This window comes from Saimiri boliviensis, chromosome 13, assembly GCF_048565385.1.
Source record: "Saimiri boliviensis isolate mSaiBol1 chromosome 13, mSaiBol1.pri, whole genome shotgun sequence".
NCBI classification, from domain to species: domain Eukaryota; kingdom Metazoa; phylum Chordata; class Mammalia; order Primates; family Cebidae; genus Saimiri; species Saimiri boliviensis.
Window position 1 is genome coordinate 97,907,766 of NC_133461.1, and position 25,504 is coordinate 97,933,269.

At 43.8% G+C, this 25,504-nt stretch overlaps 1 protein-coding gene across 3 annotated transcripts in view; it reads right to left on the bottom strand.

Annotated features, from left to right (window-relative positions):
• Positions 1–24,708, bottom strand: part of BIN3 (bridging integrator 3) — a 54,964-nt gene extending 30,256 nt beyond the window's left edge. For 2 of the 3 annotated variants that reach the window (XM_010347723.3, XM_003937165.4), the window contains exons 1-2: positions 24,620–24,708; positions 1,007–1,055 (exon numbers count right to left, since the gene is read on the bottom strand). In XM_010347723.3, the coding sequence (XP_010346025.1) occupies positions 1,007–1,055; positions 24,620–24,627 (57 nt within the window). In that variant the 5' untranslated portion in view covers positions 24,628–24,708. The remainder of the gene's footprint in view (positions 1–1,006; positions 1,056–24,619) is intronic. The other variant, XM_074384053.1, reaches the window with a different exon arrangement.
• Positions 24,709–25,504: the final 796 nt, after the last annotated feature.

Sequence of the window (25,504 nt, forward strand, 5' to 3'; positions counted from 1 at the left end):
GTGCCAAGGAGGGGAAAAAGCTAGTAAGACAAGGAGAACTGTGAGGGGCTGGGATGACAGACAAGGACCTCTGCTGCCAGCACAGCGCTGGACTTTCTGTAGCTGTCACGTCACAGAGGCACTACAGTTGTGGTCTCCCATGTTAAAACCAAGAGACCCATTCAGATTTGTGGGTCAGGGGGTTGAAAAGGCTATTCTGCACTGGGATTCCAAAACACTGGGAGGGCTACACAGCCCGGGGAAGCATAAGGCAACGGAAAGAGTATTGGCCAGAGGCTCAAACCTGAGATCTAACTCCAGCTTTGCCAGTGTGGGGTTTTTTTAACTTAAGAAAGTCACTGCAACCTTCCATGGGCCTCGTTTTCCTCATCAGGAAAAATCAGGAGGTTGGACTAGTTGATCTCTATGAGCTTCCAGCTCTAACTTCCTGAGAATCTATGATTCTTTTCCTTTCCCATTCTGGAGATAAAATAGGGATGAAAAATTGGAGGGAGGGGAGGGGGGTGTTAAAGGGTGGGGGGATTCAATCTTCCCCTCCTGCTGAGTGACTCATGGCCAAGAATGCATTTGGAAGTTGGGAGAAACAGGCTGAGGGCACTGGGAAAAGCTTCTTGGTCTTTTCTGCAACTGAGGTAACTGCCTGGGCAGTATCTTTGGTGGGGGGAGCTCTGTTTCAGGAACGCTCTTAGGAAAAATGTAGACCGCAAGCCAGTCCCTAGAGGGGGACTGTTCTGAAGCAGTATCTTTCTCTACTTTTTGGTAATCCACCTCTTCCACCTGCCCAAGGGCGGTGAAGAGCCCAGGCTAACCTTACTGTGGGAAATGTCCCGGGACAGAAGGCTCCTCTAAGCCCCAGTCTATGCGAGGTTGTGGATCCGCGTAAGTGGAAAGAGGCCCAGGTTGCTGTCTTCCCAGCCCCAAGATGTGTTGATTCAAAGCTTTGGTTCTATGCTAAGGCCATGTGATACAGAACAGAATCTCACAGCAAAACAATCAGGTTACTCACTGTTTTGGGCACAATCTGTTTCTTGGGCTGCCCAATCTTAAAAGGAATCCTACAAGAGAAAGAGATAAAGAGGGATATTGTGAGAAGTGGGGAAGGATGCAGCTGAAAGTATCGGTACAGTTCAGGCCACCCTCCCCCAGGAGGGTGAGGAAGCATGGCCATGGCCTGCTACTTGGTACTTGGACCATGTGCCCTGGTGGGCGTGCAACCGTCAGCATCTGAGCTTGGTTCTGAGAAAGAGAGGTCCAAACATCTACAGTGTCAGATGCAGGTTGTTCTGCCTCAGAACATCTTTCCTACTGATAGTCTGTCATTTAAAGACAATGAAAAGGTGAGGGCAAGGAATTTGAGGCCACAGTGGGCTATAATTGCACCACTGTACTCTAGCCTAAGTGATACAGCAAGACCCTATCTCAAAAACCAATCAATGGGTGCAGTGGCTTGTGCCTGTAATCCGGGCACTTTGGGAGGTCGAGACGGGAAGATCACAAGGTCAAGACATCAAGACCATCCTGGCCTACAAGGTGAAACCCCGTCTCTACTAAAAATACAAAATTAGCTGGGTTCAGGAGGCTGATGCAGGAGCAGGAAAATCACTTGAACCTGGGAGGTGGGGGTTGCAGTGAGCCAAAATTGAGCCACGGTATTCAGAGCCTGCTGACAGAGCCCTGCTGACAGAGCGAGACTCTGTCTCAAAAAACAAAACAAAAATCAACCAACCAACAAACAATAAAAAAACCTAGGGGCGGGGTGGGGCGGGGAGGGGAAGGGAAGGGAAGGAAGGGAAGGGAAGGGAAGGAGAGGAAAGGAGAGGGGAGGGGAGGGGAGGGGAGGGGAGGGGAGGGGAGGGGAGGGGAGGCTGCCCTTTGGCAGGTAACCACTGCACTGGGACTTATTTCCTACTCCATAAAATGAGTGGATTAACTAGGTCATTTAGAAGCTTCCTTGAGGCACTGAGCATTCTACAATTCTGACTCCAGGAATAAAAGCAGCCAGGCTAGAAAGTGCATCCCAAGGGCTATGGAAAGGGTAGGCTCTTGATCCCAGGTAGGAATTGAGTTGAGAATCCTTGGGATCAGCTCTGGCAGAGGGCTCTCAGCTAGCCATGCTCATCACTCTCCTTTTGGCTCTTCCATTCAAACCTCCCGTTTCCAGAACACACTAGACCCGCTCCACCAGGTCCAGGCCCCACCCTTCCCTCCACACCCCCTTCTCCCTGAGCCTGCTTTCCTTTGGCCCAAACTGACCAACACACTGTTGCTAAACCCAACGGTATAATTAACCACCGATAATGACCCCAGACAGCAATCCAGTAAAGGGGGTGGGCCAGCCTGAGTCACAGTGGTTTAAATTTAATTTCTGGAGGACATCCTGTTTATTGTTAACCCAGCCCCATAATTTGTGAGTGTTAACCCTTTGAGGGCTGGCTGATTCGCATGGCTTCTGTAAATAAATAATTTCTGGCTACATAATAACCAGGGAGGAAAGGTAAGGTCTGGGACTGAAAAGGAAAAGAAAAAATGAAATTGTTGTTTTCCTTTCTCAGACCTAAAGAAGAAAAGTTCATGGGGAGATGTGTTCTGTCCCCACACCCTGGTTACTTTTCCCATTCTTACTGATTAGAGCTGATGGACATGATAGTTTTTGGAGAGTGAGCAATTGCCCTCAAGGACCATTCTGGAAACAGAGCAAATGAGGTCCCGGTGGCAGTGCAAAAGACAGCCTGTATTCTGTGGGAAGGACACTGCAGTGGAAAGTGCTCTAGACCAGATATCAGAAAACCTGGCCTCTGCCTCCGACTCATTTTGTGATTTTAACAAATCGCAATCTCTCTGTAGCCCAGTTTCTTAAACTATGAAACAAAGGAGTTGGAATCCCTTCAGCTCATCTAAAACTGGAATTCTAAACTGCATCTCCACTCCAAGAATATGGGGAGTAGGATGACAATTCTAAAGAAGTCTCAGAGTGGTCTTCAAAATGATTCTTGGAGTTTAGTACTGCAGACAAGGGACTAAGAAATCAGAAACATAGATTCCATTATTTGTGGTGCTACAGCCTCCCTCTAAACCTTAATTTAGTAGCACAGTATTTTTAGAACTGTAAGTTACCATAGAAATTTTTTCCCCAGTTCAACCCTCTCCTTTTGTAGATGAGGAAGCAGATCCGGAGAGGTTCAGTGACAAGCCCAGGGTCACTCTGCTGGGTCACCAGAGAACCAGAAGAAGCAACCAGGGCCCCTGGTGTCCAGTCCAGTTTTCTCTCTGCTACCCACTGCTCAATACTCTTTCCACATGAATATGTTATAAAGTATGTGATCAAAATACCTAGTCTTGAAGTCCTATGGAATTCAAAGGGGCTGAACTGGGGGCTCTGGCACAATGAGAGTTTATGTACACCGCGCAGATAGAACAGGTGTCTCCTTGTATTTTCACCACAGATACAATCACAGAGAATTATCATACTGTTCTGATTATTTTTCAACTCACCTGCTCAAAAGCCCTATTAGAACACTTTAAAAAAAACCCTTCATCTAAAAAGTTTTAAAGAAAAATTGTGAAGAAAGTGTGTAGTTCCTATGTGGCCCACCCTCAGTTTCCCCTTTTATTAACACCTGACATTAGTGTGGTTCGCTGATCACAATCAATGAACCAACAGTGATAGAGTCAAGATTATCCTTTCTTCAGAGCTCCTCGGTTTTCCCCATGCCCTTTCTCAGTTCCAGCTTCCCACCCAGGTCACTACATCACCTTCAGTCGCTATGTGCCTGAGGCTCTGCTTGGCTGTGAGAGTGTCTCAATCTCTCCCTGCTTTTGAGGACCATCCCAGTTTTGTTTTTTTTCTTTTTGAGACGGAGTTTCGCTCTTGTTACCCAGGCTGGAGTGCAATGGCGCGATCTCGGCTCACCGCAACCTCCGCCTTCTGGGTTCAGGTAATTCTCCTGCCTCAGCCTCCTGAGTAGCTGGGATTACAGGCACGCGCCACCATGCCCAGCTAGTTTTTTGTATTTTTAGTAGAGACGGGGTTTCACCATGTTGACCAGGATGGTCTCGATCTCTTGACCTCGTGATCCACCCGCCTTGGCCTCTCAAAGTGCTGGGATTACAGGCTTGAGCCACCGCGCCCAGCCTCATCCCAGTTTTAAGAAGTGCTGGTCAGGCATGCTATAGAATGCCAACTTGGATCTGTCTGATGTTCTTCTCCTGACTGGAGTTACGGCTTTTGGGATAGAAGATCACAGAGCAGAAGAGCCATTCTCCCTAAGTCATACCCAGGGTCCACGATGTCAACATGCCTTACCCTGATGATATGAGACCCTTGATCACCAGCTTCCTACTGTAAAGTTACTCTCCCTTCCCCCTTTCCCTATTGTACTCCTTGGGAGGAAGCCATCACACAGAGCCCCAAATCTTATTTATTCAACCATTCAGTATCAGTATGGACTCATATTTATCTTATATTTTGGGTTATAACCTAATACATTATTTTGATGCTCAAACTGTTCCAGCTTTGGCCACTGGCAGCTTTTTCAGTTGGCCCCTGTGTCCCTTTGACATATCCACATCAACATACGTATGTATGTATGTATGTATGTATGTGTGTATGTATGTGTGCATGTTATTTCCTTACTTTCTGGCACTACAACATGTACCAAGTGCATCTTATGTATTTCCTGTTCCAGTCGTCGAATCAGTGGAAGAACTTACATAAGTATTCAATTTATCTCTGTAATATGGTCTCAACCTTACCTTTAACTCCCTTCCTATTCACTCAGTACAACTGCCATGATTAAGCCAAGTGGCTGTTCACTAATCCCCTAAATCTAGACTCTTTATGGCTTCCTGTCCCAAACTGGGACATTTTGGAGCACATGTCATCAGGACAATTTGGACTGCCCAAGGCAACTGGAACAAATGGCTACCGCCCCACAAGGAACGCTCTCTCTGCTCTCAGGAAAACTCACCGTCTTTTAAATGTCTATGACTTACTTAGCATTTTAAAAATTCTACCCTTTACAGTTAATTACAGTTTATTCCTTTAAAAAGTATTATAACTCAATCAAGACAGTTGGAGGTGGGCAAAAAAAGAAAAGAAAAAAGTATTCTCATGAGAAACAGTAACTTTAAAACAATTATTAAAGAAAAACATGCTCACTGCAGAAAACTTGAGAAATAAAAGGGGACTGAGTGACTTGGGGGGATGAGGGAGGAAAAGATGAGGGGGAAAAAAAACCCAGCCATAATTTCATATCTAAAAGATGGCCAAGGTTCATGTTTTAGTGTTGTTATTTGTATTTTTTAAATTGACAGAAAGAAAAACTGAAGCAAATATGCCAAATGTTGGTAGTGGCTAATTTTGGGTGGTGAGAATATGATTACTGTTTTCTTCTTTGTACTTTCCGTATTTTTTTTTCAAATACAAAAAAAAACACACAAAAAACAAACAAAAAAAAAACCTTGTTTTTTTCTTGACTACAAAAATAGCACCTCATCAGTGTTAAAAACTTGGAAGACATAGAAAAACACAAAGGACAACACATACACCCCCAAGGAAAAAACTGACAGTAATACCGATTCAGTGTGTACACGTGTGTGCATGTGTATGTGTAAATATTTGTGTAACTTTTAAATTAAAAAAGTAAATGAAACATGTATCACGGATGGTTTTATATGAGAATGTGTCATTTTCACTCTCCTGATTTTTAAGAGCTACAGAAGTAAAATGAGTGGTTCAGGTATATAATGAAAATGTACCACTTGTTTTATTTCTACAACTTCATCACTTAACTGCTGGTCATTTCAACTGTTTCAAAATTTTTCTATTATGAACAAAAGCTCTAATAGCTAAATCCTGGTGCACACCAAGGATTAGTCATACGCGATCAATTCTGCATAGTGTTCAAGGCTTTGATACATTTTGCCAAACTGCCCTCCAGACAGATTTAAACAGTTAATATTTTTGAAAACATTGAAACAGTTTACATTTCACTAACCACCCTTTGGTTTGTGTATCAGGGTTTTTTTCCTGGATTAGTGTCTGCCTTTCACTTTTGTACATGTTTGTGTTTCATGTACAGAAGCTTTTGATTAGTACACAATCAAATCTACTAAATCTGTCTTTTCTTTTGTGATTTTTTTCTTTTGGTATCAAAAGGATGACCTGCTTCCATCAACTTGCAACTATTCACCTATATTTACTTTATTACTTTCATGGCTTCCTTTTGTTAAACTAAACTCTATTAGTATCAAAATTATAGTGTGCATTGTCTAATAAGGCAACAAGATTTCTTACGTAAAACGTTCCCGTTCCCGGGACTCCCTAATCTCATTTGCCAGAATCGACCACTTTCAACTCAACTGAATTTCTGGTATTTACCTTTCCATGTCTAAGGATAAATGCTTATATTGCTAGCTGTAGACTGTTTGGTTTTTAGGCACTAAACAGCTATGTTAGCTATTGAATTTTTACTCTGGAAGATGAGGCTTTAATTAAACAAAATATTGCTGGGTGTCCATCTCCATCTCTCACCTCACGAAGCCACACCTGCAGCTCTTCTCAATACAGTTACATTATAACTTGGCTGGCTCACTATTTAGTCAACTATTAGGAGGATATTATGATTTTTCTTCCCCACTGTCCTTGATAACTGGCAGATTGTTCCACCTCAGTCAAAGCTTTAGAAGACTGCAGTTCCAGCCCATGTACTGAGTCACAAACTCATGAAAGTTTCCAAGTCAAAGCCCCAGCTATGCCACTCCCAAATTCCTGACCAACAGAAACTATTTATTGTTGTTTTCAGCCACTAAGTTGTGGGAGAACGTGTCATGCAGCAGTAAAACATAATTAATAACATGTATGCTTTTTCACTTTCCCTAAAATCGATAACTGTCACTTTTCTTTCATTTACTTAATTGTCTACATATTTATCCCCAATTCAATCTGTGGTCTAACTCTAATTTTGATACATTCATTGTATTGGGTGTTCTCTCCCTTGCATCTTCTGGAACAGTCTGCTCTGTAGCTGCTGCCTTGCTCCAACCTGGACTGGCTGCCTGCTCCCTGGCTGTGCGGCTCTCAGCCCCAGCTTTCCCTTCACCAACTTTTCTGGGATTCCTTTGACTTACCTCTCATGATTTTTCCCCGGTCCTACTCTTTCTTGGTTTACCCCTTATTTTGGGTGGAAACAAAGCATGTGGGAGATCATTTTTGAGACTTTGCATATCCTAAAAACTTTTTCTTCTACCTGCAGCCTAGTTTGACTGGGTATAGAATTAAAGGCTGGACACAATTTCTGCCAGAATTTCAAAGGCGTTGCTTCACTGTCTTCTAACTTCCCAATACCGCTGCTGTGGGAAGTCTGACACTCTGGTTCTTATTCTTTATATATGACCTGTTTTTTATTTTTTATACAACCTTATAGGAATATATGTTTGTCCCAGTGTTGCATAATTTCACAACAATGAAGGTCTATTTTCATCCACTGTGCTGGGTACTCATAGGACTGCTTCAATTTGCCAATTTATAATCTTCAGTTCTGGGATTAAACAATTTCATTGATTTGTTCTGTTTTTTGTTTCTTACTTCTGAAACCGTTACAATCTCAATGTTGACCCTCCTTGGCTGGTTCTCTAATTTCCGTGTCTCAAATTTTATCTTCTAATGCTTCTAACAAGTTTTTTTTCCCCCCTTTTTCATTTTTGCTATCAGATTTTTAATTTCCAAGAGCCACTTTAAATTTTCAGGATGTCCTTTTAAAATGGTATCCTGTTTTTACTTCACGGATGCCTTATCTTTCTGAGCATCTTAACAGCTTTAATTAAAAAGCTGCTTCTTCCCTTTATAGTCTTAGTTTTCCTCCAAGTTGCTTTTTTCCCCCATTTGTCTTTATTTTTCATACTAAGTGCTTTCCTTGGATTTGTGGTAATTCTTGGTTGCCTACTCTCATATATGACTGGGAGACAAAAAGAGCTGACAAGAAGCTCTGAGCACACCAACCATGTTGATCTACTAGGAAGGGCAATCTGCAATCTGGCTGAACAGTTTTGTGGGGAACTCCCTGATGTCACTATCTTTCTAGTCTTTTCTCTTGGGTGGGTAAAATTCTTTAAAGAAGATCTCCTACCATTGTGGGAACTTGGCAATGGAAGAGGTTGTATGTGCATGTTTGTGTGCACAAGCGTGCCTATGTGGTGGGGAGGGGAAGGGGTGTGCCGTGGCACCCTGAGCGTGCGAATTCACTTCATCCTCCTGACTTCACTAGGGCAGTCCCACCCTCAGCTGTGCTTGCTGCCCTATCAGAGGTGGGTTTGAAGTTTTTGCAATTTTGTATGCCCTATTTAAAAAATATAAAATTACAAATACACAAATAGGCATGAAAATGAACATTAGGCAGAGAAAAGAGCACAACAAATGCCAAGTTTTAAAAGCTAGCAAATGACACGAACGTCAGAAAATAATCGAGTATTTTTGTTCATCATCTGCCTAACACACCTCTATCTTGTCTCCCTACACTTTGGGCTGCTTAGTGCTTGGTTGCCTCTTTGTGTAACACAAGAGTTGGTAGCATCATTTTCTTAGAGTAAAAAAGGTAATTCCATCTTTCCTCTGGCATGGTTGTTTGAAATTTGTTTTCTACTAGAAATTTGTTTTAGATGGTTTAGAAAGTCTTTTTTCAGCTTACTGGTAATATATAAATTTTAGGATTGTTGTAAAACTTAGAAAAATCTCATGTTTCCTCTGCAGATAAACTAAGATGTCAGGGCACATTTCAAGATTTCTTGTACAGTGACTAACCTTACATGTTCTTTGAAGTAATGACAGTGACCAGTTCATCACTAATGTCTTTGTAGGAGGGTGTATCTTGAGTTTTGTTTTCATTATGTCTTTCATGTTAAATCCATCAGAAATTTAAATGTTTTATCAATGTGTTCCTCTGATTTCCTCCTCCTCTTCATTAACTGAGTTATCAAACCATCATCACCCCTATTTAAAATGGATCTCATTCTTTTAATGGATTACTCACTTTTGGTACAATTTGAAAATGTTTTGTTATGCTTTGCTTGATTTCAGAATGATTTCTATTGGTTTAAGCACTCACCTTACCATTTTTGTGTTTCAATATTTTTAAATCCAGTTTTCTCCTTAGGTTTTAAGTAAATTTAAAATTGATCAAAAAAGGTAACCGTCACAGACTTCCAACTCAGGAGTCTGTAATTTCTTCTTGATTTATTAACATTTTCCAAAGATGTATTTACAAAGTACAGTTAAAAGAGTATACTCCTAATTCACCCTCCCCGAGTTCCATCCCCCCAAAAAGCCTCGGCTACCCCAAGACTGCCTGACATGAGTGGTAGGACAAAGAACAAAAAGCAGGAACGAAGACAGAGGTTTTCCTGACTCAATGCAATACAAATACTTTATGTGTCAGTTTACCAAAACAGGGATGCCTAGGGTCCCTTTCAGGGTCTTGGAAAGGTCCATTTAAGTCAGGGGTCCTGAGGCTTGACTTTTATAAGTTTCACACCTTAAATTCACACTTTGTGTCCCCTGGTACAAACTCTTTGGAGGTGGGGGTTGGGGTGGAGGGCTCTTCATTCTTCTGCTAGGGTGGGGTGGGGACAGTCTCCCAGAGTTAGGGAGGCGATGTTAGGGCTCTAAGCCATTCATAGAGTTTGCAACCAATCACCCTGTTATCTTAGCCCTTGGCCTCACCCAACTTCTAGAGGTACTTAGTACCAACTCCCAAACCTTTGAGAATTCTAGGACGTAAGGTGGGATGGCTCTCAGTTTTCTCAAATGCCAGTTTGGGATTTGACTTCCTTGGAACTAAGTCAGTTACCTCATGTAACTGCATTCTAATTCCCAAATTTTGTTGTTGATGTCTCGTCTAGTCTCCCTGAACTATGGATTTATGTCTTAAAAAAATTGCTTTACTGTGCTTTTTGTAGGATTTGTGAGGGAGATAAATTAGATGTATGTATTCAATCTGTCATCTTTACTCAGAATCTGGTTTATTTTTAAATAACATACCATAACATTCACCCTTTTAAAGTGTACAATTTGGGGTTTTTAGTATATTCCCAGAAGTGTGCAAAAATCACTGCTATCTAATTTTGGAACATTTTCATCATACCAAAAAGAAACCCCACACCTATTAGCAAACAACTCCCCTCCCCCAGGCCCTGGCAACCATTACTCTGCTTTGTCTCCACGGATTTGCCTTTTCTGGACATTGCACAGAAGTAGAATCATATTTGTATGTGGCCTTTTGTGGTGGCCTCCTTCACTTAGCAAAATGTTTTTGAAGGTCATGCATGTCGTAGCATCTATCAGTACTTCATTCTTTTATTTTTTTTTAATCACTGGATACTTGTCTGGTGTATGGATTTATCATCAAATGATAAGTGGATAAACAAAATGTAAATCCATAAACAATTGGGCTGTTTCCCCTTTTGGGGTATTAACGAATGTTGTAATAAACATTATGTTTACGATTTTGTGTGGATATGTTTTTATTTCTCTTCAGCATATACCTAGGAGCAAAACTGATGGGTTACATGGTCACTCTATGTTTAACCTTTGAGCATGTGCCAGACTGTTTTTCAAGATAACTGTATCATTTTACATTCCCATCAGCGGTATATATGAGGGTTCCAATTTCCCCACATCCTTGTTGACACTTACTAATGTCTTTTTCATTTTAGCCATCCTAGTAGATATGAGGTAATATTTCTGATTTGCATTTCTCTAATGACTGATGTTGAACATCTTTTCATGTGTTCATTTGTATATCTCTGGAGAAACATCTATTCAAATTGCTTGCCCATTCTAAAACTGTTTTATTATTGTTGTTGAGTTGTAGGAGTTCTTTGTATATTCTGGGTATTACCCCATAATCAGAAATATTTTCTCTCATCATGAGCTGGGTTTCCACTTTCTTAATAGTGTCCTTTGAAGAAAAAATTTTAAATTTTGATGAAGTCCAATTTATCTGTTTTTTCTTTTGTTGTTCATGCTTTTGGTGTCATACCTAAGAATCCTCTGACATATCCAAGGTCACGAAGATTTATTCCTGTCTTTTCTTCTAGAAGTTTTATAGTTTAGCTCTTACATTTAGGTCTGATCCATTTTGAGTTAATTTTTAAATATGGTGTGAGGTAGGGGTCCAACTTCTTTCTTTGACATGTGGCTATCCATTTGTCCCAACACTGTTGAAAAGATTATTTCTTTTCCACTGAACTGTTCTGGCATCCTTGTTAAAAATCAACTGTCCAAATATGTAAGGGTTTATTTCTGGACTCTCAATTCTATTCCATTCATCTACATGTCTATCTTTATGACAGTACCACATGATCTTAATTATTGTAGCTTTGTAGTATTAAGACTGGGAAGTATTAGTTCTCAGGCTTTGTTCTTTGTCAAGATCGTTTTGACTGTTCCGTGTCCCTAGCCTTTCCATATGACTTTTAGTGATTTTTTTTTTTTTTTTTTTTTTTTTTTACTATTTAAATTATGGCTGCATTTAGAGTTTGAGAGTAGACTCCTTAGATGTTTTAACAGTTTTAAAAGTATTCTACCTTTGAAAAATTATTTTATAAGCATTAAATGCATCTACTATTCCATAACAGAGTAATCTACTCTTTTGACAATAACACAGCTTTATTGTGTAAAATAAAGATGTATAAAAGTTCCTACAACTTGGCAAAGCAAATCCCTTATTAAATTTTTTTCAGGTAATTTCTTGGCTGCTTTAATTATTTGAGATAAATTTCATCAGCTGTATGCTGTCACCCCCACCCATACCTAAAAACCCCTCATAACATTATTACCAGAAATGCAATATATTTATAGATTAACTTTTCAAGATCCTATTTTTGGTTTGCTTATTCAGAGCCATATTTCTTCATTCATTCTAGCCTTATGATTATTTTTATTAGTCTTGAGTTTTTTTCATAACCATCGTCTCTATTTATTTTGTTAAATATTAAGATCCCAAAGTAACACTTACATGTTAAGTTTTAGCTCTATACATGTCTCAGGTGCATTCCATGGAATTTTTTATTTTTGGTTATGTTGTAAATGGGATTCTCTTTTTCACATTATCTTCCTGGCACATTTACTCTGAAACCAGTTGCCATATCTACATACTTAATTTATAGCCCAAGAAATTCAATTTGAAAAGAAGAAAAATAACTAATTAGGCTTTCCAGGTAGACTGTCAGAGTATGAAAATACAGTAACATTTATCTTTTCTTTGTCAATATTTACACCTATTTCTTGCCTTATGTTACTGCATTAGCTTGAAGTTACAAAAAAATGTTTCCGACTTTGGTAAGAATGCTTTACATCTGATCCCTCACTATCAAATATGAAGGCAGCTATTCCTGATTTCACCCAGGAAGGTTCCTAATAGTAAGAAAACATCTTTCTGTTCCTAGTTTAGTAAAAGTTACATAGACTAGATTTTTGAATTCCACCAATGCCTTTCACCATGCATTTAGATGATCAGTTTGTTCTCCTATGACCTATTACTGAGTTGAACTGTGTAAACATATTTGCTAATATTGAGCCATCCTTTCATTACTTAAGTAAACTCTGCTTGGTAAAGGGTACAGGCTAATTAACTTTGATGTGTGAATGTCTTGCTTTCTGATTATGACACGTAACACCTCAAGGGCCATGACTGAATGTCATGCTTCTTGGCAACCCTTGTAAGTACTGTACTAGGCGCAATGCTATTTTCAACTTTTCATTGAATGAGGAAATATTTATTAAGGGGCACCTTTGTTCCAAGTACTGTGCTAGGTTCTAGGGGTATCAAGATGAACGAGACGGATTCCTTCTATGATCTCATGCAGCTTATAGTCTAGTTTTGTGCACATAGTAAGTACTGGATGATTAATTAAACGAATGACTTAAGCGCACTGCCCAAGGGCCCTGTAAAATACCATGCTCTGATTTAAGGTTCCTGAAGAAAACTACTCTTAGATAATGCTATACAAAGAACAAAGAAAGGGAATATCATGGTCTCTGGGCTCCCAATCCTTCGGTAACTAAAAAACAAAACAAAACAAAACAAAAGCCTAAAAAGAATATCTAGAGCTGGGGTCCGGCAAAGGTACATTCAGTGGAGACCAAGAAAATGGAGTGGGCCCTTGGCCTTGAAAGCAAACCCTGACCAAGTTATTGGAGTACGATGGGTCAAGTGAAAACAAAGAGCCTAAGAGGATATATGAGAGGAGAAGAGGCTCCTGGGTTTCTACCAAGGCTGCCAAATGGCAGATGTCAGCCCACTCTGCCAGAGAAATGGGCAGAAAACTGGGCAGGTGCCCTGATGGATCAGATTCTCCCTGCGCTGAAACGGAGCATTCCTGCAGGAAGTGGTGAAAGGTGGCAAGGAAGGGAGAGTGGGAAGGGCAACACAGCTGCACTTCAGCAGGCTCTTGTGCCTCTTCTCCCCTTGAGTCCCCATTTCATCCCTGTGGCTCTTCCCCTGCAGGCATAGGGGACTTCCTTAGGAGAAGCAGCTGCTTTGGAGGGCATGGGCAAGAGTGACAGTATCACAGGCTAAGAGCAGTGGCCTTGGCACTGCCAGGACACACCAGCCCGAGGTTGGCAGTGCTCCAGGGCAGGTGGCCCACTAGGCTTCAGGACTCTCCTCCCTCCTCCTCACACTTGCCTCACTGCTCCCCTTGGAATTAGGAACGTGCGCAGAGGCCCACAGTGAAGACAGGGCTGCTCCCCAGGGCATCTCTGAGTTCTCGAAGAAATTAAGAGAGTTCTGAGCTCTCTGCCTGCAGAGTAGAAGTCCTAGCATGGTTCTGCTTCCCATTCCACAAATATGAGCACCAGAGGGCAGGAGAAGAGTTATTTTAGTCTCAGCAACAAAATGGAGAAAACATTTCTCTCAATCCTCCCCTTCTCCACTCCCCAACTGCCCCACCTCAAAAAAAAAAAAAAGTTCTGTGTGTACGAAGGGCAAAGAGGGGAAAAGATTCTATTTTCTTTCATAATAAAGAAAAAGTCAACAGGATGTTCTCCAAAGCTACAAATATACTTTTTCAAACAGTAAATATCTCTATTAGTAGCATGATGCCAGTTGGCTAATTCTGTCTGTCTCAGTAGAACCTTTCCAAAAAAGCCCCTGCTCTTGTGTAATGTCTATTTACAAAAACAGCTCTTTTGCATTTTCAATTTGCTAGGTTTCTCCATCTTTTGTTTCCTCACCCCCTCTGCAGAGGCAGAGATAAAAGGCAGGCCCAGATGGCAGCTGGGTGGGGATCCCCTGGTCACTCCAGCAGAGTTCACGTCCCTGCCTTCTTTGGAGAGCCCTACTTTGACGACAAAGAGTGGAAAGAGGCTGAACCCTAAACCTGCTTCCTAGGTCTTCCCTTGGCCTCCAGAATCCTACTAAACGTGAATGAGCCTAGGCCTGGCTTGGGGGTGGAAAGAACCCTGAAACGTTTCAGTCTGCCCCACCCCGTATCTTTCTGCTATCTCTAGCTAAATTGAGAGACCCACAGTTCCGGGGGCAAGGGAGGTAAGGGAGGTGAGAATGGAGGGAGGGCTGAGCACAGAGTAGGCGGTGGCGGTTGATAGTGGCTGAAATCCTGGCTCCCCGGGGAGTGGTCCAGGCCTGAGTCACTGTCTCGGCAAGAGCAGGAAGGTGGGCGAGAGGCAGCAGCTCCAGCAGACTGGAAGGACAAGCCCCTCCCCCCGGCCTTCTGTTATTCTATCCTTGGGTTGCTGCCTGGTCTGGCCTGAGGCCCCACAAGGCCACCACCACCTTAATGGTCGGAGAGAAACAACAGAGGGCCAGAGCCGGGACAGGGCTTATCGAGAGCCCTCTAGGTCCGGCAGAACAGCTGCTGGTTGGATGCCACCCTCTCTGTCTGAAGGGCCAGCTGGCTACAGTGCCAAAGGCCAAGGAAAGTTCAGCCCAAGCAAGGCTGGGAGAGACCCCAGCAGAGGGGGACATGAACTGAGGTGGAAATCAGCCCTTTCCAGTGCCTATGACCACTGTCTCCAGCCCCGCCTCAGTCCTTTCTCCAAGTTAGCCTGATCCAACCAGAACACACAGAACTTGACCTCGACCTGCCATCAGTCCGAGGAGTTATGCGTGTGTTTAAAAATAAAAGGCATGACTGTGACTTGGCGGATTTGTGACTTGGACCAGAACAATCCTCCAGCTCAGCTGTGATCCCTCCTTTCCCACCGCTCCCCAGGCTGATCTCTGAAAAGTAAAGACAGAATGAAGCACACAATGTTAAGTCACCCAAGAGCTGGGAGATCATCTCATCAAAGCGACCATTTATTAAGCATCTACTATTGCCAGACCGCACAGGCGCTGCAGATACATCAGTTTATTTCAAGTGTCCACTTATGCACTTCACAGGACAGACAGTGCACTAGATCGGGGCCTGGAGCCAGACAGCTGGGGTTCAAACCCTGGCTCTGCCTGGTACCAGCTGTGAGAGTCTGGGCAAGTGACCTCACCTCCCTGTGCCTCCATCTCTTTGTCTATAAAATAGGATAATAATCTACTCATCTTCTAAGGTCACTGTGAAGGTTACACGAGTTTAATGCTTAAAACAGATGCTGACATACAGTAAGCAGTCTGCTTTTTGCTGAGAAGGTGGCGGTGGTATTTTGATGATGACAACCAACCAGGTCCATAAGGGACGACTTGCAAGAAGTTACAGAGATAAGTATCCTCACCCCCAACCAAGAATGGTTAGGAAACCTGAAATTACCTTTTTGTTTTGGGGGCAAGCAGCTGTCCTATACTGTGATGCACTACCACCAGGTCCAAGTGATAAGTCTGCCTAACTTTGGGTGGCGACTTACCCCTATATAGTAAAAGAATTTTTGTCTAAAGTGTGGAGGCTGATGGAGCACCTAAGAGAGGAAGACAGGCAACTCAAAGAGGCAGCTTGGATTTTTTTTTCTTTGCAGCCTCTTAAAAAGATCCTAATATCCAACAGATAAGTAATCACTTATTCTCATTCTAATCTGTGAGATAAGAAGGGGTAGAAAATGGTTTGCATTTGGAGGTGAAAGGCTTGTCCTGCAGACGCTACAAGCAGAAGGAACTGCCACTGGCCTCATCTCCACTCCGACGGGCTGGCGGTGGCTTAGACTCTGAGAGCACCAGACTGGCTGTTTAGTTTCTGAGGTACCATCTTTAATCTCACTTTGGTTCTGTCTCTTACCAACTAGCAATTATAAAGAGCTCTCACACTACCTTTTTCCTCTTTGCTAAAAGTTTGGCCCCTAGAAAGCAAGAGGTAGAAGGAAGACGGCTGGATGGAAAATGACTTGTAGGCCCCCTCCCTAGATCATCCCAACCTGCACAGTAGGGGGAGGGGAGAGGCAAAGAGTCTCTTACTATGGAAAGCGAGGTCTGCCCCAGCAATGATTTAAAAATTTAAAAAAATATGAAATATTGTAAATACACAAAGAATACAGAGAATATATAATAAATACTCATGTATCCACCACCTGGCTTTGTCAAATTCTAATGAAGCTATGCTTCATTTAGATATTATTCTTTAAACAACACAATAGTACAGATACTGTTGAGGCGCCCTAAGTATCACACCCTAAGATTACAGGCTTGCACCACCAGCCCTGGCTAATTTTTAATTTTTTTTTGGCGCGACGGTCTCACTATGCTGTCCAGGTTAGTCTCTAACTCCTGGACTCAACTGATCCTCCAGCCTTGGCCTCTCATGATGCTGGGATTATAGGTGTGAGCCACCTCACCTGGCCCCTGAAATTCCATTTCCTTCTCTTTGTTACCCTAGAGTAACCGCTATTCTGATTTTAGTATTTATTATTCCCATACTTGTACTATATTAAGTCCATATGCAAAATACAGTATTGCCTTATAGGTCTAATGCTTACATAAACAGTACAATGTTGAATGTATCTTTTTTTTTTTTTTTTTTTTCTTTTTGAGACGGAGTCTCACTCTATTACCCAGGCTGGAGTGCAGTGGTGCAATCTCAGCTCACTGCAACCTCCACCTCCCAGGCTCAAGTGATTCTGCCTCAGCCTCCCTAGTAGCTGGGATTACAGGTGTGCACCTCTGTACCTGACTAATTTTTGTATTTTTATCAGAGATGGGGTTTCACCATGCTGGCCAGGCTGGTCTTGAACTCCTGACCTCAAGTGATCCACCTGCCCAGCCTCCCAAAGTGTTGGGATTATAGGCATGAGCCATCACGCCCAGTCTACAACGTTGAATGTATCATTCTTATTTATTTATTTGAATGTATCATTCTGAAGCTAGCTTTTTACATTCAGCAATACATTCTTGAGATATGCCCACAACGGTACACACAGCTCTATTTTACCCATTTTAACTACTACATATTATTTATTTTTTCTTTTTGAGGCAAAGTCTCACTTTGTCACCCAGGATGGAGTGCAGTAGCGCAATCTTGGCTCACCGTAACCTCCACTTCCCAAGTTCAAAGATTGTCCTGCCTGAGGTTCTGAGTAGCTGGGATTACAGGTGTCCACCGCCTGGCTACATTTTGTAATGTTTAGTAGAGATGGGGTTTCACTATGTTGGTTAGGCTGGTCTTGAACTCCTGACCTCAAGTGATCTGCCTGCCTTGGCTTCCCAAAGGGCATGAGCCGCTGCGCCTGGCCCATATTTCATCATGTAAAGACATCACAATTTATTTCCCCATTCTCCAGAGGCTGGGCATCTGCACATGATGATGCAGCTCATACTCCCACATGTGTCCCCTGTTGTATGGAGGTACGGGAGTTTCTCTGGGGTCAGGGACGGCTACTGTTTCAACTGCAAAATCTCTAATTTACACCCCCTTCTGCAGTGTATGTAAGTTCTGACTGTTCTTCACCCTCAGATACTTGCATTGTGAGGCTTCAAAATTTCTGCTGGTCTGATGGCTGAGAAATGGCATCTCATTCTTGGTTTAATCTGTTTTTTTTTTTTTTTTTTTTTTTTTGATTACTAATAAGACCAAACATCTCTGTATGAGCTTTTGTTCACTTGGGTTTTCTTTTCTAGAAAGTGATCAACAGTTTTCAAATCTATGGAATGAGCTTTTAGTGTACTTTACCGCTGCCCCTTCTGTATTTCTTATTAACCCAGTGAAACAACCACATATACAAGCAACCCTGTCTTCAGTTGCTGGAGTCAAAGGTGTGAGCTTATAGTCTGGATATTCATAATGATATTCTTAAATAGGTGGTTTTCAAACTGAGGTCTTTGCAGAACACCTATCACTCAAAGATCATTTAACCTGCTACACAGTCTCCCATTGCACACACAAATCGAAATCACTCATGAAATTAAAAAATTATATGCACTCACCTTGGGAAGGAAAAAAGAAAAAAAAAAAGTCAATGGAGGTGGGTCATTCTTTAAGAAAAAACAAACAAGGCTGGCTGTGGTGGCTCATGCTTGTAATCCCAGCACTTTGGGAGGTTGAGGCGGGCAGATCACTTGAGTCCAGAAGTTTGAGACCAGCCTGGCCAACATAGTGAAAACCAGTCTCTACTGAAACACACAAAAATCAGCCAGGAGTGGTGGTGCATGCCTGTTAATTCCAGCTACGTGGGAGGCTGAGGCACAAGAATCCCTTCAACCCAGGAAGTGGAGGTTCCAGTGAGCTGAGATAGTGTGACTGCACTCCAGCCTGGTCAACAGGGGGAGACCCTGTCTCAAACAAACAAACAAAAAACCCACAAATAAGAACATAATAGAAAATATCAGAGTGCACTGTGCACATACTGTGTGAAACTTATTTCAAGTGTTAAGTGTGTGTGTGTGAGTTGTATTATCAAAGGTATTTCTAACTGTGAGTTGTGGTCAAAAAATTTTGGAAATTACTCTGAGTGTGGTGGCTAGTACCTACTGTCCCAGCCATCTAGGAGGTTGAGGCAGGAGGATCGTTTGGGCCCAGGAATTTGAGACTGTGGTAAGCTGTAATTGCACCACTGCACTCCAGCCCAGGCAACAGAGCAATAGTGAGACCCTGCCTCCAAAAAAAAAAAAAAGAAAAGAAACGACTGTCGAAGTTAGCGTCCCTGGCTCCATTCTTTCTGAGTTATCCTGCAGGCCACTGCCAAAACAATCTGACTAAATCATTGGTTTGGCCATGCCACTTCCTTGCTCAAAAGCCTTCAATTTTCAAAAGCCTAGGCTCAATTTCAAGTCCTCAGCATGGCACTGAAAGCACTATATAACGTGGCCCTAAGGTGAAGTGCCAATTCTCCCCATTGTAGCCTCTACCCAAACCATTATTTTTACCACCTCCAAGCTGGCCTCAGGACAGTCCGCACGAACACTCTTGACGCATTCTAACTCCACACACCGTTTTCATGCCATGCTTCTAACCTGGATCCTTCTCGCACTCCCACTGAAACAGCACATACTTGCTAAGTCAAGGTTCAGTTAAAATTGCATCTCTTGCTTCAAGTCTTTCTTGATGATGCCAAACTGACATTTAGTGATCGGCTGTCCTTTTGAATCCCTAGCACTTTCTGTACACTGGCTGAAGACAGAGACCGACTCATGCAAGTCTTTTAAATGTCCCTCAACATTTAGCACAGACCTTTGCACGTTATAAATGTTTAACAAGCATTAAATCAACAAATATTTGTTGAGCACCACGTATGTGCATCACACTATCCTGGGCCTTAGTTGATGGGTTAGCCACCAAAATAATGGGTTTGGGAAAACAACTCTAACAGGTTAACAGCCAACTCTAAAGATTACCGGCACAGATTTCCTTCAAGAGTATAATACGTATAACACCTCTGACTAAGTAGCTGTGGGAATCAAGACACTTGACTCTCTCTGACTGCTCTGAAACCTGGAAGACATCCTTCGCCCCTCATTAAATACCTGAAGTAGGAGCAAGCTCACACACAGAATCTCACAGCCTCTTTATGGGGCTCCTGTCTTCAAGGCATTACCATGTTCTGCAGTGAGGAGGAAAAGCTTGGTGTGTCCAAAGTCACAGAGGACATGAGTGGTGAGGCTGTCCCAGGCAGGGGCCCCATAGGTGGAAGCAGCTGAGCCTGTTACAGAACACCTAGAGGTCTGCAGGGCACAAGGACTTCCTCTATCTCTTGTGTGTGAAGACTGACAACTCCCTGTGATTCACTACCAACCTGCTAGTGTCAACACACCCTAGCAAAGTGAAACTCCTTCACGATTCAATCAGCTTGGGAATGGCCTCCCACTCTTCCAATATTCCTGATCACGGGGACAGAATACTCAGGAGATACAGGTTTTAGTTCCAGTTCTGTCAGGTACTGGCTAAGGGAATTCTAGTAAAGTTGCCAAGCGGGATAATGAAACTGAACTGCTTGCGCAGACGCGAGCACAAAGTCAGACAAAGGATGGGAAAGCCCTCTGCAAAGTTAGAAGCAATCTACACATGTGAGAGAGCAATGGTAATCACAGGGAGAAAGACTTCACCGAGGAAAAAAACTGAGTAATGGCTGTTTGACCCAGAAGTTTACCCTTTTTTCTTCTTTCTTTACATCCCATTCATTTCCTTTAACAATTACCTGTTAGATACCCACTACGCTTACACAAAGATGAAGAAACTGTTATGTACCTCCTGTCCTCATGGGGTTGACGTGGGAGAGAGGTACATGTCTGTGATACCTGGAAGCATGCAGAAGTGCTACAGGAGAAGCACTATGGAAGTACAGACGAAACCACCAAAGCAGTGTGAAGTGGGTAGGAGAGGAGTGGGGAGGAGAAGTCTGAGGCAGCCTGACCTGGAAGCCACTAGTGTCAGTGAATTGAACAATAGCACTTTCAGAGGCTCTTCATTTTAGGAACTGGTTTGTAAGTTCTGCACGTTTTTATCTTAAAATTTTTCCTGAGCTCAGGCAAGTTAGGAAATGGGGGAAAAAAGCCCCTTTCATATATTTAATAAACATTTCCTGACTGCCAGGAACAGTGCCAGGGATTGCGATGACCACAAGACAGTCCCCGTACTCAAGAACTCACAGACAAGTAAACTGACCAGCCGAGCAGATGCCGAAGAAGGTCAGAAGAGAAGGTCAGAGGAGGGGCACCCAATGCAGCATGGCAGGGTGTGGGGGGCCATTCAGGGAACACCCTGAGAGGATGTGAAGCGTGGCTTGGCTCTTGAAGGAGGAGTGGATGCTGGGCTGGTGGAATGGGTGACAGTGAAGGGGAAGCATTTCAGGCAGAAGGGACAGTTATCCAGAGGCACAGGGACATGAGAGAGCAGAAGCCTGGAGGATGGCATACACGGAGTAAAGAGGGACAGCCAGGCCCAGAAGGCCTCAGGAGCCCTGGTCCAGAGTTGGGCCTCTATCCTGAGGATGACAGCAAGAGTATAAAGGGTGAGAACAGAAACGAAACAAAAAGGATCAAACATGACGAATACTAAAGTGTGAAGGGCAGACAGAAGACCCTGGAAGGGTCAGAAAAATCTCTCTCCACTCATTTCACAGCAGTTTCAGGTGGAAAAGTGTCAGTGGGAATGGCCAGTCCATGCTATAGATGGAGAAAGCAAGACAGAGAACAGTTCAACGCTTGACCAGGCCACACTGAGTGACTGAGCCAGAACCTGAACGCAGCAGCCTAACTCCTACTCACACTTGTCTGCTCTGACTCTAATTTCCTTCCTTCTCATCAAACTACTGGACCCCTAGTTATAGGGAGATTTTTTTTCAGTACTCTCTTTCTCATCGTTTAAGCCTAAAATCATCAAGGTGCATGGTTAAATGGGAGGCTACAATTCCTGGAGCCAGCTAAGCTAGATTAAGGTCACTGTTCTTAATTCTACTTCATTCTCTCTTCATACCATAATAAAGCCACCTGAGTATACACTGGAAGACGGGGAAGAGAGAAAGGGAGAGACAAAGAGGGAGGGAGGGGCTGAATGGGAGGAGAGAAAGTTGGGGGCACAAATGCGAAGGAGAGGTGTTGGCGGGGTGGCAGGAGAGAGAGAGAGAGAGAGAGAGAGAGAGAGAGAGAGAGCGCGAGCAAGAGAGCTGGATAGAGAGAAGCCTCTGGCTTGAGGCCGAGAAGTGAATCTGTGATCTGAGATGGCAATATTAAATGCCTTTTTCCTAGTAGGACAGACCACTGGGTCACCTTGCTGAAAGGCAGATGGCTGTATGAGCAGTGGCTGAGTGGATGGGTAGATAGTGCAAGAAGGCAGCAGATACTCACTAAACAAACAGGGGGTGGGCGGGTTGCCTGCACAGAGGAAGCAGAGAACAAAGGCCTCTCACTCTTCATGCAAAGTCCACAGTGTGCAAAGGGCATCAATGTTGGACATTTCTCACTGTGACATTTTGAAAGCTCAGCCTAGCCCAGAACAATGGTTACCCTCTGGAGACCATGGGCCATGTGCCCCTGGGCCTTATTTAATGATGGCTTGGCACAGCCCATGTACTTGGTGAACCTGACCTTGGGCATCAGCCTCCCATGATGGCTCTACGTCACTCTGGTCTCTTCCCCTAATGAGAATTCCAGTTTCACATGAATGGATGGATTCATTCTGGGGGCAGGAAAACCACTGAGGGAGTGAATCAGAAGGACCCAGCCCCAGTCTCCTTGCCAGCCATTGAGCTAGGAACTGAGTGTGATTGTGTGCCCAGGCGCCGGTGCTGTTCCCCTCTTTGAGAGAGAGGGTCAGGGTCCACGCAAGAGATGACGTAGAAGCCCTTTAAGGAGGAAGAGAAAGGAATCTCAGCTTTTAAGGACAAAGCCACCCTTCTGGCTGACTCTCAGTCCAAGGAGGTACGAAGAGGTGCACGTACTGGTCAATTAATGCTACTAGATGAAAATCTCAGCTCTTGTTAGACAGTTGTCCATTTCAATTCTCTCCAACCTAACAGGTTAACCTTTAAAGAAAGGGCTACTAGATTTCTGGAAGAGCAGCTGTGAGAGAGGTGGAAACAATCTGCTTCAAATCACCCAGAGAATAATTTACCTTTATTAGTTTCTGCTCTACTCTTCTCCCAGCATGTGAGGATTGATTCAGTAAATGCCAATTTAAGCGATATAAAGCATCTGTACTGTCTGCTTTTCACTTTGAAAAATAAGGCAAGAATACTCAAGATTCAAGACGCACCAGCTAAGAGGACATCTATATCTCAAAACTGGGGGACCCAGAATGACACTGAGAGGACATAATTCCTCTGGGAAAGGGAACTGAAGCACTGCCACTTTGCCCACCAGTAACTAGGTTATACCAAGACAGGAAAGGTAGCTTTTTAAGGCTCCAGCCCCCTATCGGCCTCCTGGAGCAAATGGTGGAGGGAGAAGGAGCAGATCCTGCTGGGGCTTATTACGACATTGCTTCGGGCTTCCCTCCACGTGCTGGCAGTGATTGTCAGACATTTGTCCATCAAGCTTGGTCTAAGAAACAGGTGGGGGAGGGGACAGATGGTTCACATGTTACTTGAGAGCTAGGCCTCACACTGACTGATATCAGCTGCTTGCAGTCTCCACTGATGGCCAAAAGTTAGACTGCAAAAGCCTTCCTAAAGATGTTCTATTATCTTCGTTTGTTATAACTAGTTATCATGCACTTTGCATAAACAAACACACTAGACTCTGAGGACAGAGCGGCAAATATGTCTCCTAAGCCCGTGGGCTGATTTATCTTGTACATCTCTGGGGCATCAATTTATTCACACAGTATAGTTGAATCCCCTGAGGTCCAGGGTTGTGGCTATACAGGTCGTTGGGCCTGATGGTAAGGGAAGGTCCTTCATATGGGCATTCTCTAACAAAGCCCCAGTAAGGCACGCAAGTCATAGTTTTTTCCTTTGAACATAAATAATCGAGAGCAACAAATGGGGATTGCCTTTTGGGCCAACGGAATATTACAAAATAAACACACCATTATCAAGCGTCTACTATGAGCCAAGTATCACGTAGTTCTGCAGCAACTGGAGTTGTGACTCGATTACGTGAAGACTCCCTGGCTCCTTTTGTCATGGCATGATAGTTTCCAGAAGTTTAATACGCCTACTTGGAGGGAAGGCAGGCGGTACTAACCCTGGAATGATTAAAACCAATCCAATCCCACAGTAGGAGGGTGGGTGCGGGGTGTAATTCTAGCCCCTTTCAAAAAACAACCGAGTTTTCTCCGAGTTTTGAAGGCTGTTAAGTCGTGCGAAGGATAGTTACCCAAAAGCGAGTGGGTTTTGGTCAGTGAACTGGGTCCAGGCTGCCACGGCGAAGGCCACAGCTCTGGCGGGATTGGCGAGGGGCAGAGTTGCCCACAGAGAGAAAGAGGACACTGCACCTCAATGGGAGTTTTAAAAAGGAGGGAACAACGAAGTCCCTCACTTCAAGGAGCAAGGAGGACACAGGTCTCGCAAAACAGGAGTCAGACGCTGAGTCCCAGGCTGAGAGGACCCTCCGCCGGTCTTCCTGGGACTCCTGCTGAGAGACGGCGACTGGGGAAAGCACCGAGGGAACGACCTTAGGACAGGGGCTGTCGGGCCTTGCTCTGGGGCAGAGGGGTCGCGCGGGACCGGCGGGCGCCGGGACACGGCACTGACGCAGGGCCAGGGACCTTGCCAGTCCGCGGCTCTAGCAGCTCCCGCCGCTCCGGCCTCACTCACCAGCTCATGGTCCCGAACGTGGGCCAGCCGCCGGCGTCCTCAGCCACAACTCGTTCCTCTGGGATCACTTCCGGATTCAGCCAGTCTCCAGGAAGTGACGTAATCCCGCCCCTCCGCCCGGAAGAGGCTGTTGGGAGGGCGGAGCCCGGCGCGTTAACCCTTCCGCTGCCGCGTGCTGGCTGCGGAGTTTCCGTTGCCGGTGACCCTCTCTGGCTCTGGTCTAGCACGTAGAGACTCAGGCTGCAGCAGAGGAAGAGTGAGACCTCTGGGGGCGTTTTCTGCCTTCAACACTGACTCCTAAAGAGCTCTTCTGCTTACCACGTGGGGTCCTTAGCTGGCCTGTCCTCTCTATCAAAGTGGTTTTTAATCAAGAGACAGTGGCAGCAGTTGTCTATGGGAGAAGAAGCCCCTGGGGCCCAAGAGAGTGGAAAACTGACATTCTCTGAATGCTCTTTCCTGTCTTTTACAGTTTGCACACCACACATGCATTACCTGTTACAAACAAAGGGACGTTTCACTCCTTCGAGATGGCACAGTGCTCTGAATATCAGTAGATAGGTGCTTTTCAGGTTGGAATGTTCTGTAGATTTGCTCAACGCAAGAAGACGCAGAATATGGGTTGCTGCCTGCCTTTCAGCCCTTCCCTTTGGTCTCTTCTGTAGGACTCAAATGATGTAAATTGTCTCATTCTTTCTATTCCTTCATTTAACTAATGTTAGTTGCACTCCTACAGTGTCAGGTACTGAGCCAATCTTAGGATACAACCATCCCAAAGAAGTATCTACTCTGCCCTTGTTCCTTCCCAGAGTTACTTTTCCTGGAGGGAGAGACAAGCAGGCAATTACAACGATGCTATATGATGGGATAGAATGAGATGTAGTGACC